Source organism: Pogoniulus pusillus, chromosome 12 (assembly GCF_015220805.1).
Source record: "Pogoniulus pusillus isolate bPogPus1 chromosome 12, bPogPus1.pri, whole genome shotgun sequence".
Taxonomy (NCBI): domain Eukaryota; kingdom Metazoa; phylum Chordata; class Aves; order Piciformes; family Lybiidae; genus Pogoniulus; species Pogoniulus pusillus.
This window is the reverse complement of record NC_087275.1, coordinates 31,262,592-31,283,840: the sequence shown is the minus strand read 5'-3', so window position 1 is coordinate 31,283,840 and position 21,249 is coordinate 31,262,592. Positions and strand designations below refer to the sequence as shown.

General features: G+C 52.5%; 1 protein-coding gene across 12 annotated transcripts in view; it reads left to right on the top strand.

The window, feature by feature from the left end:
- The window catches only part of CNKSR2 (connector enhancer of kinase suppressor of Ras 2), a 215,150-nt gene that overhangs the window by 145,165 nt on the left and 48,736 nt on the right, over positions 1-21,249 (top strand). For 11 of the 12 annotated variants that reach the window (XR_010304183.1, XM_064152025.1, XM_064152019.1 and 8 more), the window contains 7 exons: positions 4,752-4,800; positions 5,560-5,732; positions 6,856-6,929; positions 11,462-11,533; positions 14,485-14,552; positions 17,719-17,819; positions 19,970-20,531. Coding sequence is in view for 11 of the 12 variants with exons in the window: in XM_064152025.1 (XP_064008095.1) it covers positions 4,752-4,800; positions 5,560-5,732; positions 6,856-6,929; positions 11,462-11,533; positions 14,485-14,552; positions 17,719-17,819; positions 19,970-20,531 (1,099 nt within the window). In the remaining variant the exon portion in view is untranslated. The remainder of the gene's footprint in view (positions 1-4,751; positions 4,801-5,559; positions 5,733-6,855; positions 6,930-11,461; positions 11,534-14,484; positions 14,553-17,718; positions 17,820-19,969; positions 20,532-21,249) is intronic. The other variant, XM_064152018.1, reaches the window with a different exon arrangement.

Here is a 21,249-nt window from a genome sequence, read left to right as displayed (position 1 = left end):
AAAGCAGCTGCTCTCTGCTCCTGATGGGAGAACACCTGTTGGGAATGGTGCCCCTCAAACCTCTCTGGGACTGCTGCTGTTCCACTGGTTCCTGCTCTTGGGACAACCACCTCTGCTCTTGTAGGCAAATTGGCTGCTCGTGGCTTGGCTGAGCAGACTCTCATAGAATCACAGAAGCATAGAATCAGGCAGGGTTGGAAGGGACCACAAGGAGCAGCCAGTTCCAACCCCCCTGCCATGCCCAGGGACACCCTACCCTAGAGCAGGCTGCACACAGCCTCAGCCAGCCTGCCCTTAAACAGGTCCCTCTCTGCCTGGCTGCTCTCAGCCACTCTGGCCCCAGCCTGCAGTGCTACTTGGGGTTGTTGTGGCCAAAGTGCAGAACCCTGCCCTTGGCCTTGTTCACTCTCATCCCATTGGCCTCTGCCCACCCATGCAGCCTGGCCAGGTCTCTCTGCAGGGCTCTATATCTGTATTTCTGAATCTAATTGCAACACAGATGGCATCCTTTTGTCCTGTAAACAAGGTGGAATGCATAAAAACAATATCACAGAATCATGGAATCAACCAGGTTGGAAGAGACCTCCAAGCTCATCCAGTCCAACCCAGCACCCAACCAGACCATGGCACTTAATGCCCCATCCAGGCTTTGCTTGAACACCTCCAGGCACAGCAACTCCCCCACCTCCCTGGGCAGCCCTTTGCAGTGGCAAATATGAGCCTGGTAATGCAGAGGAAGGTGGTGGTTGCTGTTTTCCTTGTTCAAAGTTGTTCTGGAAAGTGCCAGCAGATGCAAATTGTTGCATCCTGAAGTGGTTCCCACAATCTGATGGCCTAGCATTTTGCTGACTGTGGGTATGTAGTCCATCTGCATAAAACCACTGCTTTTAACAGCTCTCTTTGTGGTCTTGACCTGCCACTACCATCATGCTAATAAGAAGCTGACAGGTAGCATTTAAGTTATAGTCTTAGAAAGTGAAGACTGTTTACTTGTATCCACTGAGCAAAACTGGAGTGGCAACTGATCTGATTATAGCATCAAAGGATGTTAGGGGTTGGGAGAGACCTCCAGAGGTCATTGAGGCAGACCCCACTGCCAGAGCAGGAGCATAGAATCTAGCACAGGTCACACAGGAACACATCCAGACAGGTAGAAGGAGACTCCACAACCTCTCTGGGCAGCCTGTGCCAGGCCCCTGGGACCCTTACACTAAAGAAACTCTTCCTCATGTTGAGGTGGAATTTGCTGTGCTGCAGTTTCCATCCCTTACCCCTTGTGCTATGCCAGGGCACAAGTGAGCAGAGGCTGTTCCTGTGCTGCAGTGTCCATCCCTTGCCCCTTGTGCTATGCCAGGGCACAAGTGAGCAGAGGCTGTCCCTGTGCTGCAGTGTCCATCCCTTACCCCTTGTGCTATGCCAGGGCACAAGTGAGCAGAGGCTGTCCCTGTGCTGCAGTGTCCATCCCTTACCCCTTGTGCTATGCCAGGGCACAAGTGAGCAGAGGCTGTCCCTGTGCTGCAGTGTCCATCCCTTGCCCCTTGTGCTATGCCAGGGCACAAGTGAGCAGAGGCTGTCCCTGTCCCTTCCTGCCTGACCCTGCCATTGGAATGGGCTGCCCAGGGAGGTGGTGGAGTCAAGAAAAAGCCTGGATGAGGCACTTGGTGCCATGGTCTGGTTGTCTGGATAGGGCTGGGTGCTAGGTTGGACTGGATGAGCTTGGAGCTCTCTTCCAACCTGCTTGATTCTATGACCCCCAGCCCTCAGCTATTGATAGACATTGCTCAGATTCCCTCTCAGCCTTCTCCTCTCCAGCCTAAGCAGCCCCAGGGCTCTCAGCCTCTCCTCACCAGGCAGTGCTGCAGTCCCTTCATCATCCTTGCAGCCCTTCCTGCAGCAGATCCCAGTCCCTCCTGAACTGGGGAGCCCAGAACTGGATGCACTATTCCAGGTGAGGTCTCAGCAGGGCAGAGTAGAGGGGAAGGAGAACCTGCCTTGATCTGCTGGATGCATGCCTCTTAGTGCCTCCCAGGACCCCACTGGCCTTCTTGGCCAGCAGTGCCCATTGCTGTGCCATGCAGAACTTGCTGCCCACCAGCTCCTTCTCCACAGGGCTCCTCTCCAGCAGATCACCTCCCACACCTGTACTGCTGCAGTCGATTGCTTTGCTGGTGGTATTTTGGGCAGCTGGAAGCAGACAACTCCCAGTATGATTAAACAGGCTGACATTTTCTTCAGCAGGGACTACTTCTCTTTGGGTTAAGACATTCATCCCTTTCATCTTTTTTAGGGGCAGACTTGTTTGCATTTCAGCTGTTATTTTGAGTCCATTAACAGGTCTCTTTAGCACAGAATGCTGCTGTCTGTTTCAATTCCTGCTTGGCCCTGGATTTAGCAGGAGAGGTGGGCTCTTGGAAAGTAGGACAAGCTCTTTGCCAAAGTACTTGGTCAAGACTTAAGATGTGCCAGAATTCAGTGAACATATGTTGCAGTCTGGCCTTGTGGGTGGGTGATAAGAGTGCATCGTGCAGCAGATTTAGAGTCATAGAATCAGCCAGGTTGGCAGAGAGCTCCAAGCTCATCCAGCCCAACCTAGCACCCAGCCCTGCCCAACCAACCAGACCATGGCACTAAGTGCCCCAGCCAGGCTTGGCTTCAACACTTCCAGCCACAGCCACTCCACCACCTCCCTGAGCAGCCCATTCCAGTCTCCAACTACCTGAAGGGAGGTTGTAGCCAGGTTGGGGTCAGTTTCTTCTGCCATGCAACCAGCAACAGAACAAGGGGCCAAAGCCTCAAGTTGTGCCAGGGCAGGTCTAGGCTGGATGTTGTTAGGAAGTTGTTGTCAGAGAGAGTGATTGGCACTGGAATGGGCTGCCCAGGGAGGTGGTGGAGTGGCTGTGCCTGGAGGTGTTGCAGCCAAGCCTGGCTGGGGCACTTAGAATCATAGAATCAACCAGGTTGGAAGAGAGCTCCAAGCTCACCCAGCCCAACCTAGCACCCATCCCTGCCCAACCAACCAGACCATGGCACTAAGTGCCTCAGCCAGGCTTGGCTGCAACACCCCCAGGGATGGCCACTCCACCACCTCCCTGACTCAGTGCCATGGTCTGGTTGGTTGGGCAGGGCTGGGTGCTAGGTTGGGCTGGATGAGCTTGGAGCTCTCTTCCAACCTGCTTGATTCTATGGTTCTCTGATTCTATGATTCCCCCTCGGCCTCTCTCTGGACATGGTTATGAAAAGTCCCTCTGCAGCTTTCCTGCAGGAACCCTTTAGCTATTGGCAGGCAGCTCTAAGGTCCCCCTGGAGCCTTCTCTTCTGCAGGCTGCCCCCCCCCCCCCCAGCTCCCACAGCCTGTGCTCACAGCAGAGCTGCTCCAGCCCTTTGCATCATCTTTGTGGCCCTCCTCTGGACTGGACTTGTCTCAGCTGTGAACAGAGGAGTGCTAAAGTTTGGAGTTCAGTTTTTTTCAGTGACTTTGAGGTAGGTTAAGATTTTCCAAGCATCTAGGAGGGAGTTATTTACACATTTCTGCACAGTCACTGTTATTGCTGGGCCATAAATATCTCTTTTAGTCCTACACAGGTCAAAATATTTCATGTGATGTAAGCTGGGGGACTGTTACTGTCTCAGCTTGCTGAGAGCTGCTGCTGATTGAATTGATGCCAGCAGCAGAAGGAAAACAGAGACAAGAGAGGGCAAGAAAAAAATATAGGCTCCTTGTTTCTTCACTGTGGAGGCCATCTGAGGCCTCCATCCCTTTTGACCACTTAAGGTGGCAATACTGTTAAGTAGCTGTCTTCAGATAGGGGTCTACAGCAAGGGATCAGCACATCTAGCAAGTCACAGAGTCACAGAACTTTAGTGGTTGGAAGGGACCTCCAGAGATCATCCAGTCCAAACCTCCCTGCCAGAGCAGGAGCACCTGCACCTACAGCAGGTCACATAGCAAAGCATCCAGACAGGGCTGGAAAGGCTCCACAGAAGGAGACTCCTCTCTGGGCTGCCTGTGCCAGGGCTCTGTCATCCTTACAGTCAAGAAGTTCTTCCTCATGTTGAGGTGGAACTTCCTGTGCTGTAGTTTCCATCCATTACTCTTTTCTTCTATCACAGGACACAACTGAGCAGAGTTTGTCCCCTCCCTCTTGCCCCCCAGCCCTCAGCTATTGATAGACATTGCTCAGATCCCCTCTCAGTCTTCTCCTCACAGGGGAGTGTGAGCCCACATAGCCCCAGGTCCCTCAGCCTCTCCTCACAGGGCAGTGCTGGAATGGGCTGCTGGGGAGGTGGTGGAGTCACCATCCCTGGAGCTGTTCAAGGCAGGACTGGACGTGGCACTTGGTGCCATGGTCTGGCCTTGAGCTCTGTGGTAAAGGGTTGGACTTGATGATCTGTGAGGTCTCTTCCAACCCTAATAATACTGTGATACTGTGTGCTGCAGTCCCTTCAGCATCTCTGTAGCCCTCCCCTGGACTCTCCCCAGCAGATCCCTGTCCCTCCTGAACTGGGGAGCCCAGAACTGGATGCAGTATTCCAGGTGAGGTCTCAGCAGGGCAGAACAGAGAGGGAGGAGAAGCTCTATCAATCTGCTGGCCACACTCCTCTTATGTATCCCAGGATCTCTCTCTGTCCCATGCAGAACTTGCTGCCCACCAGCCCTCCCAGCTCCTTCACAGAGCAGAGGAGGAGGAGAACTTCCTCTGTTGCCCACAAACGCTGCCTTTTCACCTCTTCCATTTTTGCTTCTCTTGTAGACATTCCAGCAGTCTTCTCTACAGCAGAAGAGCAAAAAGAAGAGCAAAGGTAAAAACCTCAACTCACTTTTGTGTCCTGCTGAGACTTGCTACTGTTAATGATTGTGGTCTTGGTGGTGGCTGAGGGTCTTGGTAACTCCAATCATGTTGAGATGTTTTGCCTTTAGGGTTTTCTAATGCTTCTCTGCTTGCATTTCTCTGCTGGTGCCAGACTCTACCCTCTTCAGGGCCAGGGCATCACTGCAACCCTTGCTACCAGATACTGTCCACCTTTGCTGTGGAATTACAAAGGCTTTAGGGTTGGACTTGATGATCTGTGAGGTCTCTTCCAACCCTGATGATACTGTGATACTGTGAAAGGAGCTGCAAAGAGAGGAGTTTTTAACACCCATGAAGTGCTTCCACCGCTGTTGTCAGCAGTCCTAAAGTCCATCTACATCTTAATCTGATATGAAAGCTGACTCTTAAAATGACAACCATTTTTCTTCCTCCTTTTTTTCTCCTTCTTTTTTTTCTCTCTAGTATCTTCTCTGCTTTTGGGTGGTGTTTGTTTGCTTTGGGGGGGGGGTTGTTGTGTTCAGTTTGGTTTGGCTTTGCCTTATCCTCACGCAAAGCCCCGACCGTGCTTTGGGGGCCGTAAGACTTTGTGGTGGGGAAAGGGTGTTTGGAATAACTTATTCATGGCAAACTGAGGTGGAAAGAATTGTGATTGCTTTGCTCAAGGGAATATATCTTGCTCCTTGGCTGCTTGTCTTGTCGATTCAGTAGCCAAGTCCATGCTTTCACAGCAGCTGATTGTTGATTTCAGCTCCCATTCCAGGCAAGAGCAAAAGGCGGATCTCGTGCAAAGATCTGGGTCGAGGAGACTGCGAAGGCTGGCTCTGGAAAAAGAAAGATGCCAAGAGTTATTTCTCCCAGAAATGGAAAAAATATTGGTTTGTCCTGAAGGATACATCTCTGTATTGGTATATCAATGAAGAGGTAAGCAGCTGTGCTCCTTGGCTCTCAGCGAATCTCCTGCGTGGGCGCTGGGTCGCGATCGAGGGGGAAGGCAGTGCTGTGAGTGCTTACCTACAGGAGTGGCTTTAGTCACCCAAAGAGTCATGCTGAGGTTCATATTAAATTGCCTTTCAAGCCCAGAGGTGTCATAGAATCGTAGAATGGGTTGGGTTGGAAGGGATCTTTGAAGGTTATCCAGTCCAGCAACCTCTGCAGTCAGCAGGGACATCCTCGACTAGATCAGATTGCCTGGGGCTGTGCAGGCTGGAGCAGAGGAGGCTCCCAGGGGACCTTCTTGTGGCCTTCCAGGAGCTGAAGGGGGCTCCAAAAAAGCTGGGGAGGGACTTTTGAGGCTGTGAGGGAGTGGCAGGAGTGGGGGGAATGGAGCAGAGCTGGAGGTGGAGAGAGTGAGGCTGGAGGTGAGGAGGAAGTTGTTGAGCAGGAGAGTGGTGAGAGGCTGGCAGGGGTTGCCCAGGGAGGTGGTTGAGGCCCCATGGCTGGAGGTGTTTGAGGCCAGGCTGGCTGAGGCTGTGTGCAGCCTGCTCTAGGGTAGGGTGTTCCTGGGCATGGCAGGGGGGTTGGCACTGGCTGCTCCTTGTGCTCCCTTCCAACCCTGCCTGCTTCTGTGATTCTATGATTATTAGATGTAAAGGTAATGTTAAAGCTCTTTGGGGTGTGAGAAATAGACTCATAGAGTGGTCTGGATTGGAAGGAACCTCTGAAGCTCATCCAGTCCAACTCCCATGGCAGGGGGGCTTGGAACTAGATGACCCTTGTGGTCCTTTCCAACCTTGCCTGATTCTATGAATAGTTATGGTCACTTTGTGTGGCTTTCAACTGCTGGCTCAGCTGTGACCCATGTGGAGCAAAGTGGGTGCTTTGCACCAAGGAGATCTGCCTCCACTGCTCCCCCAAATGGCCCAGGGACTTGTGTGGGAGGTTTGGCAGGGCAGGGCATGCATTACTCTTCCTTATGTAAGCAGCAGGCAAGTGGAAAACACCTTCAGGCGTTGACTGTGGTGGGGGTTTTGCTTGGGTTTTGTCTTTTGTTTCTCTGTTTCCCTGATAACCTTCACAGCAGTAACCTCCAGACCTGTCTTTGCAGGATGAAAAGGCAGAAGGATTCATCAGCCTGCCCGAGTTTAAAATTGACAGAGCCAGTGAATGCCGCAAGAAATAGTAAGCATGCTCCAAAGCAATCAGAGAATGGGCTGGAAGGTACCTCCAAAGGGCATCCAGGCCACCCCCCACCCCCTCTCCCCTTTCCCTGCAGTGACATTCCTCTGCTAGATCAGATTGCTCAGAGCCTTGTCCAGTCTGGGCATGGGAATGGAGCTTCCCTTGGCAACCTCTTGCTGTGTTCTACCACTCTGGGGGTGAAGAACTTGTTCCTGACATCCAAGCTAAATCTGCTCTCTTTTCAAACCATTGCCTCTCATCCCATTCCTCCAGTCCTTCTATAGCCTTCTTTTAGCACCTTTCAGGTACTGGAATGTTGCTCTTAGGTCTCCCCAGAGTTGTTCATCTTCTCCAGGATGAACAACTGTGCAATCATAGAATGGTCAGAGTTGGAAGGCACCTCAAGGATCAGCCAGTTTCGACTCTCCTGCCATGGGCAGGGACATCTCACACCAGATCAGGTTGCCCACAGCCTCAGCCAGCCTGGCCTTAAACACCTCCAGGGATGAGGCTTCCACCACCTCCCTGGGCAACCTGTGCCAGTGTCTCACCACCCTTATGCTGAAGAACTTCTTCCTAACCTCTAATCTAACTCTCCCCTCCTCTGGCTTGGATCCATTCCCTCAGTCCTATCACCACCCTCATGCTGAAGAACTTCTTCCTAACCTCTAATCTAACTCCCCCCTCCTCTAGCTTGGATCCATTCCCTCCAGTCCTGACATCCTAAAAAGTCCCTCCCCAGCTTTCTTGTAGCCCCCATTTAGTTACTGGAAGGCCACACTAAGATCTCCTTGGAGCTTTCTCCTCTCCAGACTGAACAGCCCCAACCCTCTCAGCCTGTCCTGATAGCTCCAGCCCTGTTGCAGTGTCTCACCACCCTCGTGGTGAAGCTCTCTGCATTGCAGAAGTGAAATGCTATGGTCTGTGGTACAGAAAGCTCTAAAGGAAGGCAGAGAGCTCTAAAGGAAGGCAGTGACCTTGGATCAGTTGTTCTGCTCTCTTCAGAATGAACTCCATTCTTTATGGCTGTCTCAAAGGGCAGAAAAAATGAACCCTTTGGTCCTGTGTCCTTGGGCAACGTTGCTGAAGTGCTTCATTTTCTGTCTCTTTTATTGGGGCAGCAGCATAAAGCCAACTCATTTCTCAGGCTTGTACCCTGCTTAAATGGGTGTTGGGTGCTTTGTCTACTTGATTTGCTCTCTACTGGATAGTAGAAGATAAAATGTGTCTATTGAAATTCCTTCCTTGGGTGGCAGATAAAGGGGGGAGGGGAAGAGGTCATTAAGAATCCGTGTAACAGATGCTGTGACAAGTTTAACAAGTCAAGCTTTGGGTCTCAGTGAGTTGCTGATGCCTTTCTAAGCTGAGCAGATGTCTGTGTGCATCTGCTCTGACTTGCATAACTCCTAATCATGCTCTAGTGGATCAGGGAGAAGCTTTTTGTCTCCAGTTCGAGGCTACCTTTGCTAGCAGTAGCTTTCCTGGGTAACTATTTCATATCCTTGGTTTCCTAAACAAATCCTCTCAGGTATTTCATTAAATGTACACAGAGGAGCACAGGATGTGAGGAGTTGGAAGGGACCTCCAGAGATCATCCAGTCCAACCCCACTGCCAGAGCAGGAGCAGAGAATCCAGCACAGCTCACACAGGAACACATCCAGACAGGGCTGGAAAGGCTCCACAGAAGGAGACTCCACAACCTCTCTGGGCAGCCTGTGCCAGGGCTCTGGGACCCTTACACTAAAGAAACTCTTCCTTATGTTGAGGTGGAACTTCCTGTGCTGCAGTGCCCATCCCTTCCCCTTTGTGCTGTGTCAGGGCACAAGTGAGCAGAGGCTGTCCCTGTGCTGCAGTGTCCATCCCTTGCCCCTTGTGCTGTGCCAGGGCACAAGTGAGCAGAGGCTGTTCCTGTGCTGCAGTGTCCATCCCTTGCCCCTTGTGCTATGCCAGGGCACAAGTGAGCAGAGGCTGTTCCTGTGCTGCAGTGTCCATCCCTTGCCCCTTGTGCTATGGCAGGGCACAAGTGAGCAGAGGCTGTTCCTGTGCTGCAGTGTCCATCCCTTGTCCCTTGTGCTATGCCAGGGCACAAGTGAGCAGAGGCTGTTCCTGTGCTGCAGTGTCCATCCCTTACCCCTTGAGCACAAGTGAGCAGAGGCTGTTCCTGTCCCCTCCTTCCTGACCCCAGCCCTCAGCTATTGATAGACATTGCTCAGATCCCCTCTCAGCCTCCTTCTCTCCAGACTGAACAGCTCCAGGGCTCTCAGCCTCTCCTCACCAGGCAGTGCTCCAGTCCCTTCAGCATCCTTGCAGCCCTCCCTTGGACTTTCTCTAGCAGATCCCTGTCCCTCTTGAACTCGGGAGCCCAGAACTGGATGCACTATTCCAGGTGTGGTCTCACCTGGGCAGCCCTCAGCTATTGATAGACATTGCTCAGATCCCTTCTCAGCCTTCTCCTCTCCAGACTAAGCAGCCTCAGGGCTGTCCCTTCAGCATCCTTGTAGCCCTTCCTTGGGCTCTCTCCAGCAGATCCCTGTCCCTCCTGAAATGAGGAGCCCAGATCTGGATGCACTATTCCAGGTGTGATCTCAGCAGGGCAGAGTAGAGGGGCAGGAGAACCTCCTTCCATCTGCTGGCCACACTCCTCTTAGTGCCTCCCAGGACCCCATTGGCCTTCTTGGCCACCAGGGCACACAAGACACATACATTAAAAGCAGCAAAGATGCTGTGCACTGAGAACATCCTCACCAATTGCTTTTTGAGCTCAGAAGGCAGGAGAATGATTTGATCTTTTTGTGCCTATAAATATACAGTTAAAGATCTGCTGTGCCTCAGAACAAATGGTGCTGATCTTCATCTCTCATGTTTGCAGTTCCCTTTGTTTCCTTTGGGATTCTTAAGTCATTAAGTCCTTACTTGAAGAGAAACCTTCAAGCTCTTCTCCAAAGTGATTCTACCTGTCCATGATTAATCACTGTCAGATGCACTTTATGCATCTTCAAGTCCCTCCCTATCATTCTTCATCCAACCCAGCTGAAAAGAGATATTCTTCCTGCTCATTTATCTCACATCAGGCATGAAATGCAGTCATTCTCCCCACCCAGACGTGGTGATTACTTTGGTGGAAGGAGAAGATGAGATGAAATTGCCCACTGCATAAAATGGCCTGGGGAATTGCTGCTTTCTTACACCTCTGCTGCAGAACTCAATCAGAGCACCCAAGTGCCCCTTGTGTGTTTGATGCTCAGAGGGCTGCAGCACCTCTCCTGTAAGGACAGACTGAGGGAGTTGGGGCTGTTCAGTCTGGAGAGGAGAAGGCTCCAAGGTGACCTTCTTGTGGCCTTTCAGTATCTGAAGGGGGCTACAAGAAAGCTGAGGAGGGACTTTTTAGGATGTCAGGGAGTGACAGGACTGGGGGGAATGGAACCAAGCTGCAAATGGGGAGATTCAGGCTGGATGTTAGGAAGAAGTTCTTCAGCATGAGGGTGGTGAGAGCCTGGAATGGGTTACCCAGGGAGGTGAGGGAAGCCTCATCCCTGGAGGTGTTTAAGGCCAGGCTGGATTAGGCTCTGGACAGCCTGATCTAGTGTGAGGTGTCCCTGCCCATGTCAAGGGAGTTGGAACTGGCTGATCCTTGTGGTCCTTCCCAACCCTGCCTGATTCCATAATTCTGTGATTGTTAGATGTAAAGGTAATGTTAAAGCTCTTTGGGATGTGAGAAATAGAATCATAGAATGGTCTGGATTGGAAGGAACCTCTGAAGCTCATCCAGTCCAACTCCCTCCACACTCAGCAGGGACATCCTCCACTAGATCAGGTTGCCCAGATCCCTGTCAAGCCTCACCTTGAATATCTCCAGGGATTGTTTTATTTATCACAGAATCATCACAGAATCAGCCAGGTTGGCAGAGAGCTCCAAGCTCATCCAGCCCAACCTAGCACCCAGCCCTGCCCAACCAACCAGACCATGGCACTAAGTGCCCCAGCCAGGCTTGGCTACAACACCTCCAGGCACGGCCACTCCACCACCTCCCTGGGCAGCCCATTCCAGTGCCAATCACTCTCTCTGCCAACAACTTCCTAACAACATCCAGCCTAGACCTGCCCTGGCACAGCCTCAGGCTGTGTCCCCTTCTTCTGCTGCTGGCTGCCTGGCAGCAGAGCCCAACCCCACCTGGCTACAGCCTCCCTGCAGGCAGCTGCAGGCAGCAATGAGCTCTGCCCTGAGCCTCCTCTTCTGCAGGCTGCACCCCCCCAGCTCCCTCAGCCTCTCCCCACTTCATCCATCTACAGTGAACTGCAGGTGATTGCTGAAGAGTGTTCATGCACATATGGATCAAGCATACAAGGGGCAGCTAAAGTGCCTTTTCCTGGCTGAAACCTGGCACAATCCTAAAAGCTGCATGTTTGGGGCCACCTGAACTCATCTCATTTCCTGGGTGGTCAAACTCTCTTGCATTTTAAAGCACACAAATGAAGGAGTTGTTGCATTGCATTTGTATAATCCATGGGTTTGTTTTTCTTTCCCCTACAGTGCATTCAAAGCCTGCCACCCCAAGATCAAAAGCTTTTATTTTGCTGCTGAGCACCTAGATGATATGAACAGGTAAGGAAACGTGGCCAAGCTCAAGGAACTGTCCCTTCTTGAAACTAGTGAGTAGCACAGGCAGAATAAATCACATATTAACCTTAGCACTGAAGTGTAATGGCTGAGAAAAATATGTGCTGAGGGGCAATATGTCTGAGCATGGAGGTAGGAAGAGTTCTAGAAACAAGATTCCCTCTTTTCTTCCAAAGAAAGGAATTCTGTGAAGCAACATCCAAGCACAGCTTCAAAATTCCAGGCTTTTGCTCTTGCACCTGTAAAGCTGCACTGTTACCTCCAGCTCTGCTTCCTTAATGCAGCCTCCAAGGCCATGTGGTGCTTGCTCTTGGGATGCTTCTATTCCTGGCCTTGGAGGGAATGAGCAGTTGGAGAAAGGAGTTTAAAGCAGTCACTCATTTTGTTTCTGGTAACCTGGAAGAAAGAGGTAGAGGATAACAAGGAATGAATTCTGCAGGTCCTTTCTGCTGCCACCAGTTTAACCTACACCTGTGGCAGCTGTAAAGGTGCAATGTTATCTCCAGCTTTGCCTCCTTGACATAGCCTCCAAGGCCATGTGGTGCTTGCTCTTGGGCTGTATCACAGTATCACAGTATCACCAAGGTTGGAAGAGACCTCACAGATCATCAAGTCCAACCCTTTACCACAGTGCCCAAGGCTAGACCATGGCACCAAGTGCCACATCCAACCTTGCCTTGAACTGCCCCAGGGACGACGACTCCACCACCTCCCCAGGCAGCCCATTCCAGTGTCCAATGACTCTCTCAGTGAAGAACTTTCTCCTCACCTCGAGCCGAAATTTCCCCTGGCGCAGCCTGAGGCTGTGTCCTCTTGTTCTGGAGCTGGCCACCTGAGAGAAGAGAGCAACCTCCTCCTGGCCACAACCACCCCTCAGGTAGTTGTAGACAGCAATAAGATCACCCCTGAGCCTCCTCTTCTCCAGGCTAAACAACCCCAGCTCCCTAAGCCTCTCCTCGTAGGGCTTGTGCTCAAGGCCTCTCACCAGCCTCGTCGCCCTTCTCTGGACACGCTCAAGCATCTCAGTGGCTGCTTCCATTCCTGAGCTTGGAGGGAATGAGCAGTTGGAGAAAGAAGTTTAAAGCAGTCACTCAGTTTGTTTCTGGTAGCCTGGAAGAAAAGAGGTAGAAGGTGACAAGGAATGAATTCTGCAGGTCCCTTCTGCTGCCACCAAAAGGTGCTCTGTTATCTCCAGCTTTGCTTCCTTGACATAGCCTCCAAGGCCATGTGGTGCTTGCTCTTGGGCTGCTTCTATTCCTGGCCTTGGAGGGAATGAGGAGGTGGAGAAAGGAGTCTAAAGCAGTCACTCATTCTGGTAGCCTGGAAGAAAAGAGGTAGAAGATGACAAGGAATGAATTCTGCAGGTCCCTTCTGCTGCCACCAAAAGGTGCTCTGTTATCTCCAGCTCTGCTTCCTTAACGTAGCCTCCAAGGCCATGTGGTGCTTGCTCTTGGGCTGCTTCCATTCCTGAGCTTGGAGGGACTGAGCAGTTGGAGAAAGAAGTTTAAAGCAGTCACTCAGTTTGTTTCTGGTAGCCTGGAAGAAAGAGGTAGAAGATAACAAGGAATGAATTCTGCAGGTCCCTTCTGCTGCCACCAATTCAACCTAAAAGTGAAATCTTTGTCGTATTGAGTTTAGTCGGGGGGAGGGAAATGTAGCAGCTCAAAAAGAGAACAAGGAGGACTTGAGGCTTGGTTCTTGGGGTGTTGAGGTTTCCTGTACCTGTTTCAGGTCACCTGTGCAGTTTCTTTTCAGAAGTATTTGGGCCTTCAGTACAAAATCAACATAGTTCCTCTTAATGTGATTGAATGCTGAGCTAAAAAGGTGAATTGGACCAACACAGTTCACACAAAGTCATAGTTACTCTTAATTCATTCCAGTGCTGAGCTAAAGTATGGATCTTAACCAACACAGTTCACACAATCTCAGTTCCTCTTAATTCGTTTGATTGCTGAACTAAAAGTATGGATCTTGACCCACACAGTTCACACAGAATCTCAGTTCCCCTTAGTTCCTTTGAATGCTGACCTAAAAAGATGGATCTTGACCCACACAGCTCCTGAGCCAGCCCAGGATGCCATTGGCTCTGCTGCCCACCTGGGCACACTGCTGCCTCCTCTGCAGCTCCTCTCTCCCAGCACTCCCAGCTCCCTCTCTGCCTGCCTGCTCTCAGCCACTCTGGCCCCAGCCTGCAGTGCTGCTTGGGGTTGCTGTGGCCAAAGCATAGAACCCTGCACTTGGCCTTGTTCAATCTCACTCCATTGGCCTCTGCCCACCCATGCAGCCTGGCCAGGTCCCTCTGCAGGGCTCTCCTACCCTCCAACAGCTCCACACCTGCTCCTAGCTTGATGTCATCTGCAACCTTACTGCTGCTGGACTCAGTCCTCTGCTCCAGATCATCAATAAGGATTGTTCCAGCCCCTCCTCCCTGGGCAAGGACACCTTCTCTTAGAGCAGGCTGCTCAAGTCTGTAAGGTAGCAGAAAAAGCTCAATGGCTCATCACAGTTGGGGCTATCATTTGGGAGCATCATTTAATATAGGGGAGCTTGGCACTTGGCCCCTTGGGCTCAGACAAAGGGCTCTGAACCAGGGAGAATCCACTGGTGGGATATAAGCTAAAGCCTGTATGTTAGGAGGTGTTTGCCATCACACCTGCTTGCTTTTTTGGTTTGGACACTGGAAAGACAGAATCTTGGCTGTGAAAACAATTTGGGTTCAACAGCAAAATGAGAGCTCTTTGGAGGCTTCCTGAGTGGGGGTAAGAAGGAAAGAAAGCAGCTCTGTGATGTGAAGAGTAACATTGTCCTGCATCTCCCTCCAGAATGCCTGGAGCTTTGTTGGCAGTAGAAAGGCAGCCCAAAAACAATTACAAGAGAACAACTGAGGAGGCTGGGTTGGTATCACTGCTTCTGTTCTGGTTTTGATGTGATTTCAGATGGCTAAACAGAATTAACATGCTGGCTGCTGGCTACGCAGAAAGAGAGAGGATCAAGCAAGAGCAAGGTAAATGTGTTGTTATTGGGGGTTCTTCTGTCAAGCTCTCATCACAATTTCATCTCTTCTCCTTTCCCTGCTGTGTCTCAGGCCTCAGTCTTGTCAGCTGAAAGCATTCACATATGGGTGTCACTGATGTTGCTGCCTTAGAGAATTCCTTCTCTCTCAGGGGTTTTGATTAGCTCATTCAGATTCTGGTCCACAGACACTGGATTATTTTGGAGAGGGCTGCAGAAGGTAACTAAAAGCAGTGCCAGTAATGTCTGGTATGTTGTCCCCTGTTAGAATCATGGGGTTGGGAGAGCTCTGTAACATCAATGAATCCATCCATCAACCCACAGTTGAGTTGGGAGAGCTCTGTAACATCACTGAATCCATCCATCAACCTACAGTTGAGTTGGGAGAGCTCTGTAACATCACTGAGTCCAACCATCAACCTACAATTGAGTTGGGAGAGCTCTGTAACATCACTGAATCCAACCATCAACCCACAGTTGAGTTGGGAGAGCTCTGTAACATCACAGAATCCAACCATCAACCTACAATTGAGTTGGGAGAGCTCTGTAACATCACTGAATCCAACCATCAACCTACAATTGAGTTGGGAGAGCTCTGTAACATCACAGAATCCAACCATCAACCCACAGTTGAGTTGGGAGAGCTCTGTAACATCACAGAATCCAACCATCAACCTACAATTGAGTTGGGAGAGCTCTGTAACATCACTGAATCCAACCATCAACCTACAATTGAGTTGGGAGAGCTCTGTAACATCAATGAATCCAACCATCAACCCACAGTTGAGTTGGGAGAGCTCTGTAACATCAATGAATCCAACCATCAACCTACAATTGAGTTGGGAGAGCTCTGTAACATCACTGAATCCAACCATCAACCCACAGTTGAGTTGGGAGAGCTCTGTAACATCACTGAGTCCAACCATCAATCAATCCTTGAGTTGGCAAAGCTCTGTAACATCATTGAGTCCAACCACCAATCCACCCTTGGGTTGGGAAAGCTCTGGAGATGGGTAGGTTCAAGCAGGACTAGGGGGAATGGAGCAAAGCTGGAGATGGGTAGGTTCACACTGGAAGTGAGGAGGAAGTTCATGAGAGTGGTGAGAGCCTGGCAGGGGTTGCCCAGGGAGGTGGTTGAGGCCCCATGGCTGGAGGTGTTTGAGGCCAGGCTGGCTGAGGCTGTGGACAGCCTGCTCTAGGGTAGGGTGTCCCTGCCCATGGCAGGGGGGTTGGAACTAGATGAACCTTGTGGTCCCTTCCAACCCTGACTGATTCTATGATTCTATGATACAGAAACACAGCAGCCCTCCCAGAAACCAGAGTCCCCAGGAGGAGCTCCCAACCACCCTTCCACTGCCTCTCCACCCCTCTAACTTAGCCCAGACTTTGCCTTGCATTCAAGGTGAGTTTGGAGGATGGGCCAGGGGAGTTAGGAAGCAGAGGGATTAGTCACACAGACAGCAAGTTAGGGAGAGAAGGGAAGCAGCCAAAGCCAGGGAGCAAGTCTGTTATCTATGCTTTGTGTTCTTGCTTTTAGACATCTCAGCAGGCCTATGAATGAAGCAGACATCACCACTGGTTCCTTTTCACAGCCTAGCATCTAATTCTTCTCACCAGACCTAGGAATGTATTCTTGGAGGTTCACAGAATGGTTGAGGTTGGAAAGGACCTTGAAGATGATCCAGTTCCAAACCACTCTGCCATGGGCAGAGACAATTTCCACTAGCACAGGTTGCCCAAGCCCTGATCCAACCTGACTTTGGACACCTCCAGAGCAGTGTCACTGTGGTACCAGAGTTCTGCCTCTGATGCTGAACAGTATCTCTGGTTGTGCCCATAGTAGCCTTGAAACAGATGCACATTTTCCATGCTATCAGTGAAAACTGACAGTAGAATCATAGAATCAACCAGGTTGGAAGAGAGCTCCAAGTTCATCCAGTCCAACCTATCCCCCAGCCCTATCCAGTCAACCAGACCATGGCACTAAGTGCCTCATCCAGTCTTTTATTGAACACCTCCAGGGACAGTGACTCCACCACCTCCCTGGGCAGCCCACTCCAATGGCAAATCACCAAATATTGCCATTACTCCCCCTCCCCAAACCCAGAATCATAGAATCAGCCAGGTCAGAAGAGAGCTCCAAGCTCCCCCAGCCCAACCTAGCACCCAGCCCTGCCCAACCAACCAGACCTTGGCACTAAGTGCCCCAGCCAGGCTTGGCTGCAACACCTCCAGGCATGGCCACTCCACCACCTCCCTGGGCAGCCCATTCCAGTGCCAATCACTCTCTCTAGAATCACAGAATCAGTCAGGCTTGGAAAGGACCACAAGGATCATCGAGTTCCAGCCCCCCTGCCATGGGCAGGGACACCCTGCCCTAGATCAGGCTGGCTGCAGCCTCATCTGCTGTGGGAGCATCTAACTCCTGGCAAGCCCAAGGATGGAGCTCCCAGTGGGCTTTGGGAATGCAAGGCTCTGCTAGACAAAGCTGCCAGGTTTTCACAGTGTCACAGTATCATCAGGGTTGGAAGAGACTTCACAGATCATCAAGTCCAACCCCTTACCACAGAGCTCAAGGCCAGACCATGGCACCAAGTGCCACGTCCAGTCCTGCCTTGAACAGCTCCAGGGACGGCGACTCCACCACCTCCCCGGGCAGCCCATTCCAGTGTCCAATGACTCTCTCAGGGAAGAACTTTCTCCTCACCTCCAGCCTAAATCTCCCCTGGCACAGCCTGAGGCTGTGTCCTCTTGTTCTGGTGCTGGCCACCTGAGAGAAGAGAGCAACCTCCTCCTGGCCACAACCTCCCCTCAGGTAGTTGTAGACAGCAATGAGGTCTGCCCTGAGCCTCCTCTTCTCCAGGCTAACCAATCCCAGCTCCCTCAGCCTCTCCTCGTAGGGCTGTGCTCAAGGCCTCTCCCCAGCCTCGTTGCCCTTCTCTGGACACACTCAAGCATCTCAATGTCCCTCCTAAACTGGGGGCCCAGAACTGAACACAGTACTCAAGGTGTGGTCTAAGCAGTGCAGAGTACAGGGGCAGAATGACCTCCCTGCTCCTGCTGGCCACACCATTGCTGATGCAGGCCAGGATGCCACTGGCTCTCCTGGCCACCTGGGCACACTGCTGGTTTTGACCTGCTCTGTCTGTGATTTGCAGATTACTGGAGTGAGAGTGACAAGGAGGAAGCAGACACTCCATCAACACCCAAACAGGACAGCCCCCCACCCCCCTACGACACCTACCCACGGCCTCCTTCGGTGAGTCACCCGCGGCTCTCGACCGGGCTGAGGGCAGAAAGTGCCACTTTTGCCTGTGCACAGCTTCAGAGGGTGGTTAAAGGTGGGAAGGGACCTTGAAGGGCATCGTTCTGGGTTTTCTTCTTCCTCTAGTCTGCCTTGGTGAGGCCACATCTGGAATATTGTGTCCAATGAGCTCGGGATTATTGAAGCTGGAAAGGAACTCCATAGAGAAAGAGCCTGGAGTGCTGGTGGGCAGCAAGTGCTGCATGGGCCAGCAGGAAAAGTGTGGCCAGCAGGGCTAGGGAGGTTCTGCTCCCCCTCTACTCTACTTTGCTGAGACCACACCTGCAATACTGTGTCCAGTTTTGGGCTCCCCAGTTCAAGAGAGACAGGGAGCTGCTGGAGAGAGTCCAACAAAGAGCTATGAGGATGACTGGGGGAGTTGAGCATCTCCTCTATGGAGAGAGACTGAGAGCCCTGGGGCTGTTTAGTCTGGAGAAGAGAAGGCTGAGAGGGGATTTGAACAATGTCTGTCAATAGCTGAGGAGTGGGAGTCAAGTAGATGGGAGAATCAAAAGGGTGGTTGGGGCATTTCCCATGTGGAGAGAGACTGAGAGCCCTGGGGCTGTTTAGTCTGGAGAAGGCTGAAAGGGGATCTGAGCAACATAGAATCATAGAATCAACCAGGTTCAGATCTCCAAGCTCATCCAGCCCAACCTAGCACCCAGCCCTAGCCAGTCAACCAGACCATGGCACTAAGTGCCCCAGCCAGGCTTTGCTTGAAGACCTCCAGGGACAGCCACTCCACCACCTCCCTGGGCAGCCCATTCTAGTGCCAATCACTCTCTCTGCCAACAACTTCCTCCTAACATCCAGCCTAGACCTGCCCTGGCACAGCTTGAGACTGTGTCCCCTTGTTCTATTGCTGGCTGCCTGGCAGAAGAGGCCACCCCCCACCTGGCTACAATGTCCCTTCAGGTAGATGTAGACAGTAATAAGATCACCCCTGAGCCTCCTCTTCTCCAGGCTGCACACCCCCAGCTCCCTCAGCCTCTCCTCACAGGGTTTGTGCTCCAGGCCCCTCACCAGCTTTGTTGCCCTTCTCTGGACACCTTCCAGCACCTCAACATCTCTCTTGAATTGAGGGGCCCAAGAACTGGACACAGCACTCAAGGTGTGGCCTGACCAGTGCTGAGCACAGGGGCAGAATAACCTCCCTTGTCCTGCTGCCCACACTGCTCCTGAGCCAGCCCAGGATGCCATTGGCTCTCTTGGCCACCTGGGCACACTGCTGGCTCATCTTCAGCTTACTATCTATCAGTACCCCCAGGTCCCTTTCCTCCTGGCTGCTCTCCAGCCACTCAGTCCCCAGCCTGTAGCACTGCTTGGGGTTGTTGTGGCCAAAGTGCAGAACCCTGCTCTTGGCCTTGTTAAATCTCATCCCATTGGCCTCTGCCCACCCATGCAGCCTGGCCAGGTCCCTCTGCAGGGCTCTCCTACCCTCCAACAGCTCCACAGCTGCTCCTAGCTTGGTGTCATCTGCAAACTGACTGCTGCTGGACTCAATCCCCTCGTCCAGGTCATCAACGTAAATCAATAGCTGAGGGGTGGGTGTCAAGAGGAGGGGGCCAAGCTCTTTTGGGTGCTGCACAGCAATAAGCCAAGCAGCAATGGATACAAACTGGAACAGAGAAGGTTTCAGCTCAGCATGAGGAGAAACTTCTATAGGGTGAGGGTGGCAGAGCCCTGGCGCAGGCTGCCCAGAGAGGCTATGGAGTCTCCTTCTCTGGAGCCTTTCCAGCCCCACCTGGATGCATTCCTGTGCAGCCTACCCCTAGGGGGACGCTGCCTGGGCAAGGGGGGAGGGGGTGGGTTGGACTGGATGATCTCTGGAGGTCCCTGCCAACCTCCACAGTTAGAACCATAGAATCACAGAATCAACCAGGCTGGAAGAGACTTATCCAGCCCAACCTAGCACCCAGCCCTGCCCAACCAACCAGACCATGGCACTAAGTGCCCCAGCCAGGCTTGGCTGCAACACCTCCAGGCACGGTGCCTCCACCACCTCCCTGGGCAGCCCCTTCCAAGGAGCCTCTGCCCTCGCTAGCAGCAGCAGCAGGCGTTGTTCCGCCAGAGAGCTGAAGCTTTCCGCGTTGCTGCCGTTGCAGATGAGCTGCACCAGCCCGTTCGTGGAGCCCAAGCACAGCCGCCTCTCGTCCACGGAGACCTCGCAGTCGCAGTCGTCGCACGAAGAGTTCCGGCAGGAGGCGGTGGGCAGCGTCACCGAGTCGCCGGTGCGCAAGACGGCGAGCCAGAGGCGCTCCTGGCAGGACCTCATCGAGACCCCCCTGACCAGCTCGGGGCTCCACTACCTGCAGACGCTGCCGCTGGAGGACTCTGTCTTCTCCGAGGTGGCCGTGGTGTCCCCCGAGCACCGGCGGCAGTCCACCTTGCCCACGCAGAAGTGTCACCTGCAGGATCACTACGGCCCCTTCCCGCTGGTGGAAGGCGAGCGGGTGCCGGTGCTGAACGGCAACGGCGGCAAGCCCCGGAGCTTCACCCTGCCCCGGGACAGCGGCTTCAACCACTGCTGCCAGAGCCTGGCCCTCGGCGCCGCCGAGCACCACGAAGAAGCGCAGCGAAAGGAAGTGGAGGAGGAAGAGGACGAGGAGGAGGAGGAGGAGGAAGAAGAAGTAAGCAAAGCAGCAGAAGAAAGCCCGGAAGATAAAAGTAAGTATGGGCTATTCCCGTGGCTTTCCAAGAGTCCTGTTTGTGTAACATAAAGGTCGTTCTTCGCTTCTCCCCTACCGAGAACCCCCAACGAGCCTCCCGACGTGCCCCTCTGTTGTACCAGGTGTGTGTCCCCCACCCCCCCGTGTCGCACACCTCTCTCGTCTGCCGTCTGTGTAAGGCTGCATCGTCGGACAGGGTTGCTGCATGAGCTCTCATGGTCACCGGGCACTTGTCCGCTCGCCTCCTGCGCAGTTCTTAGCCAGACACGGGCTTTGCTGCCCTGCTTCCCTCCCGCTCCCCTCCTGCCGTGTCCTCCCCCCACCGACGCCTGTGCGGCGGAGGCTGCGCCTAGGAGCAGTCGCAGGCAGCTTTAGGGAGAGTTGCAGTGAGGTTTGGGAAGAGTTTCAGTGAGGTTTGGGAAGAGTTTCAGTGAGGTTTGGGAAGAGTTTCAGTGAGGTTTAGTAGGAGTTTCAGTGAGGTTTGGGAAGAGTTTCAGTGAGGTTTGGGAAGAGTTTCAGTGAGGTTTAGTAGGAGTTTCAGTGAGGTTTGGGAAGAGTTTCAGTGAGGTTTGGGAAGAGTTTCAGTGAGGTTTAGGAAGAGTTTCAGGGAGGTTTGGGAAGAGTTTCAGTGAGATTTGGGAAGAGTTTCAGTGAGGTTTGGGAAGAGTTTCAGGAAGGTTTAGGAAGAGTTTCAGTGAGGTTTGGGAAGAGTTTCA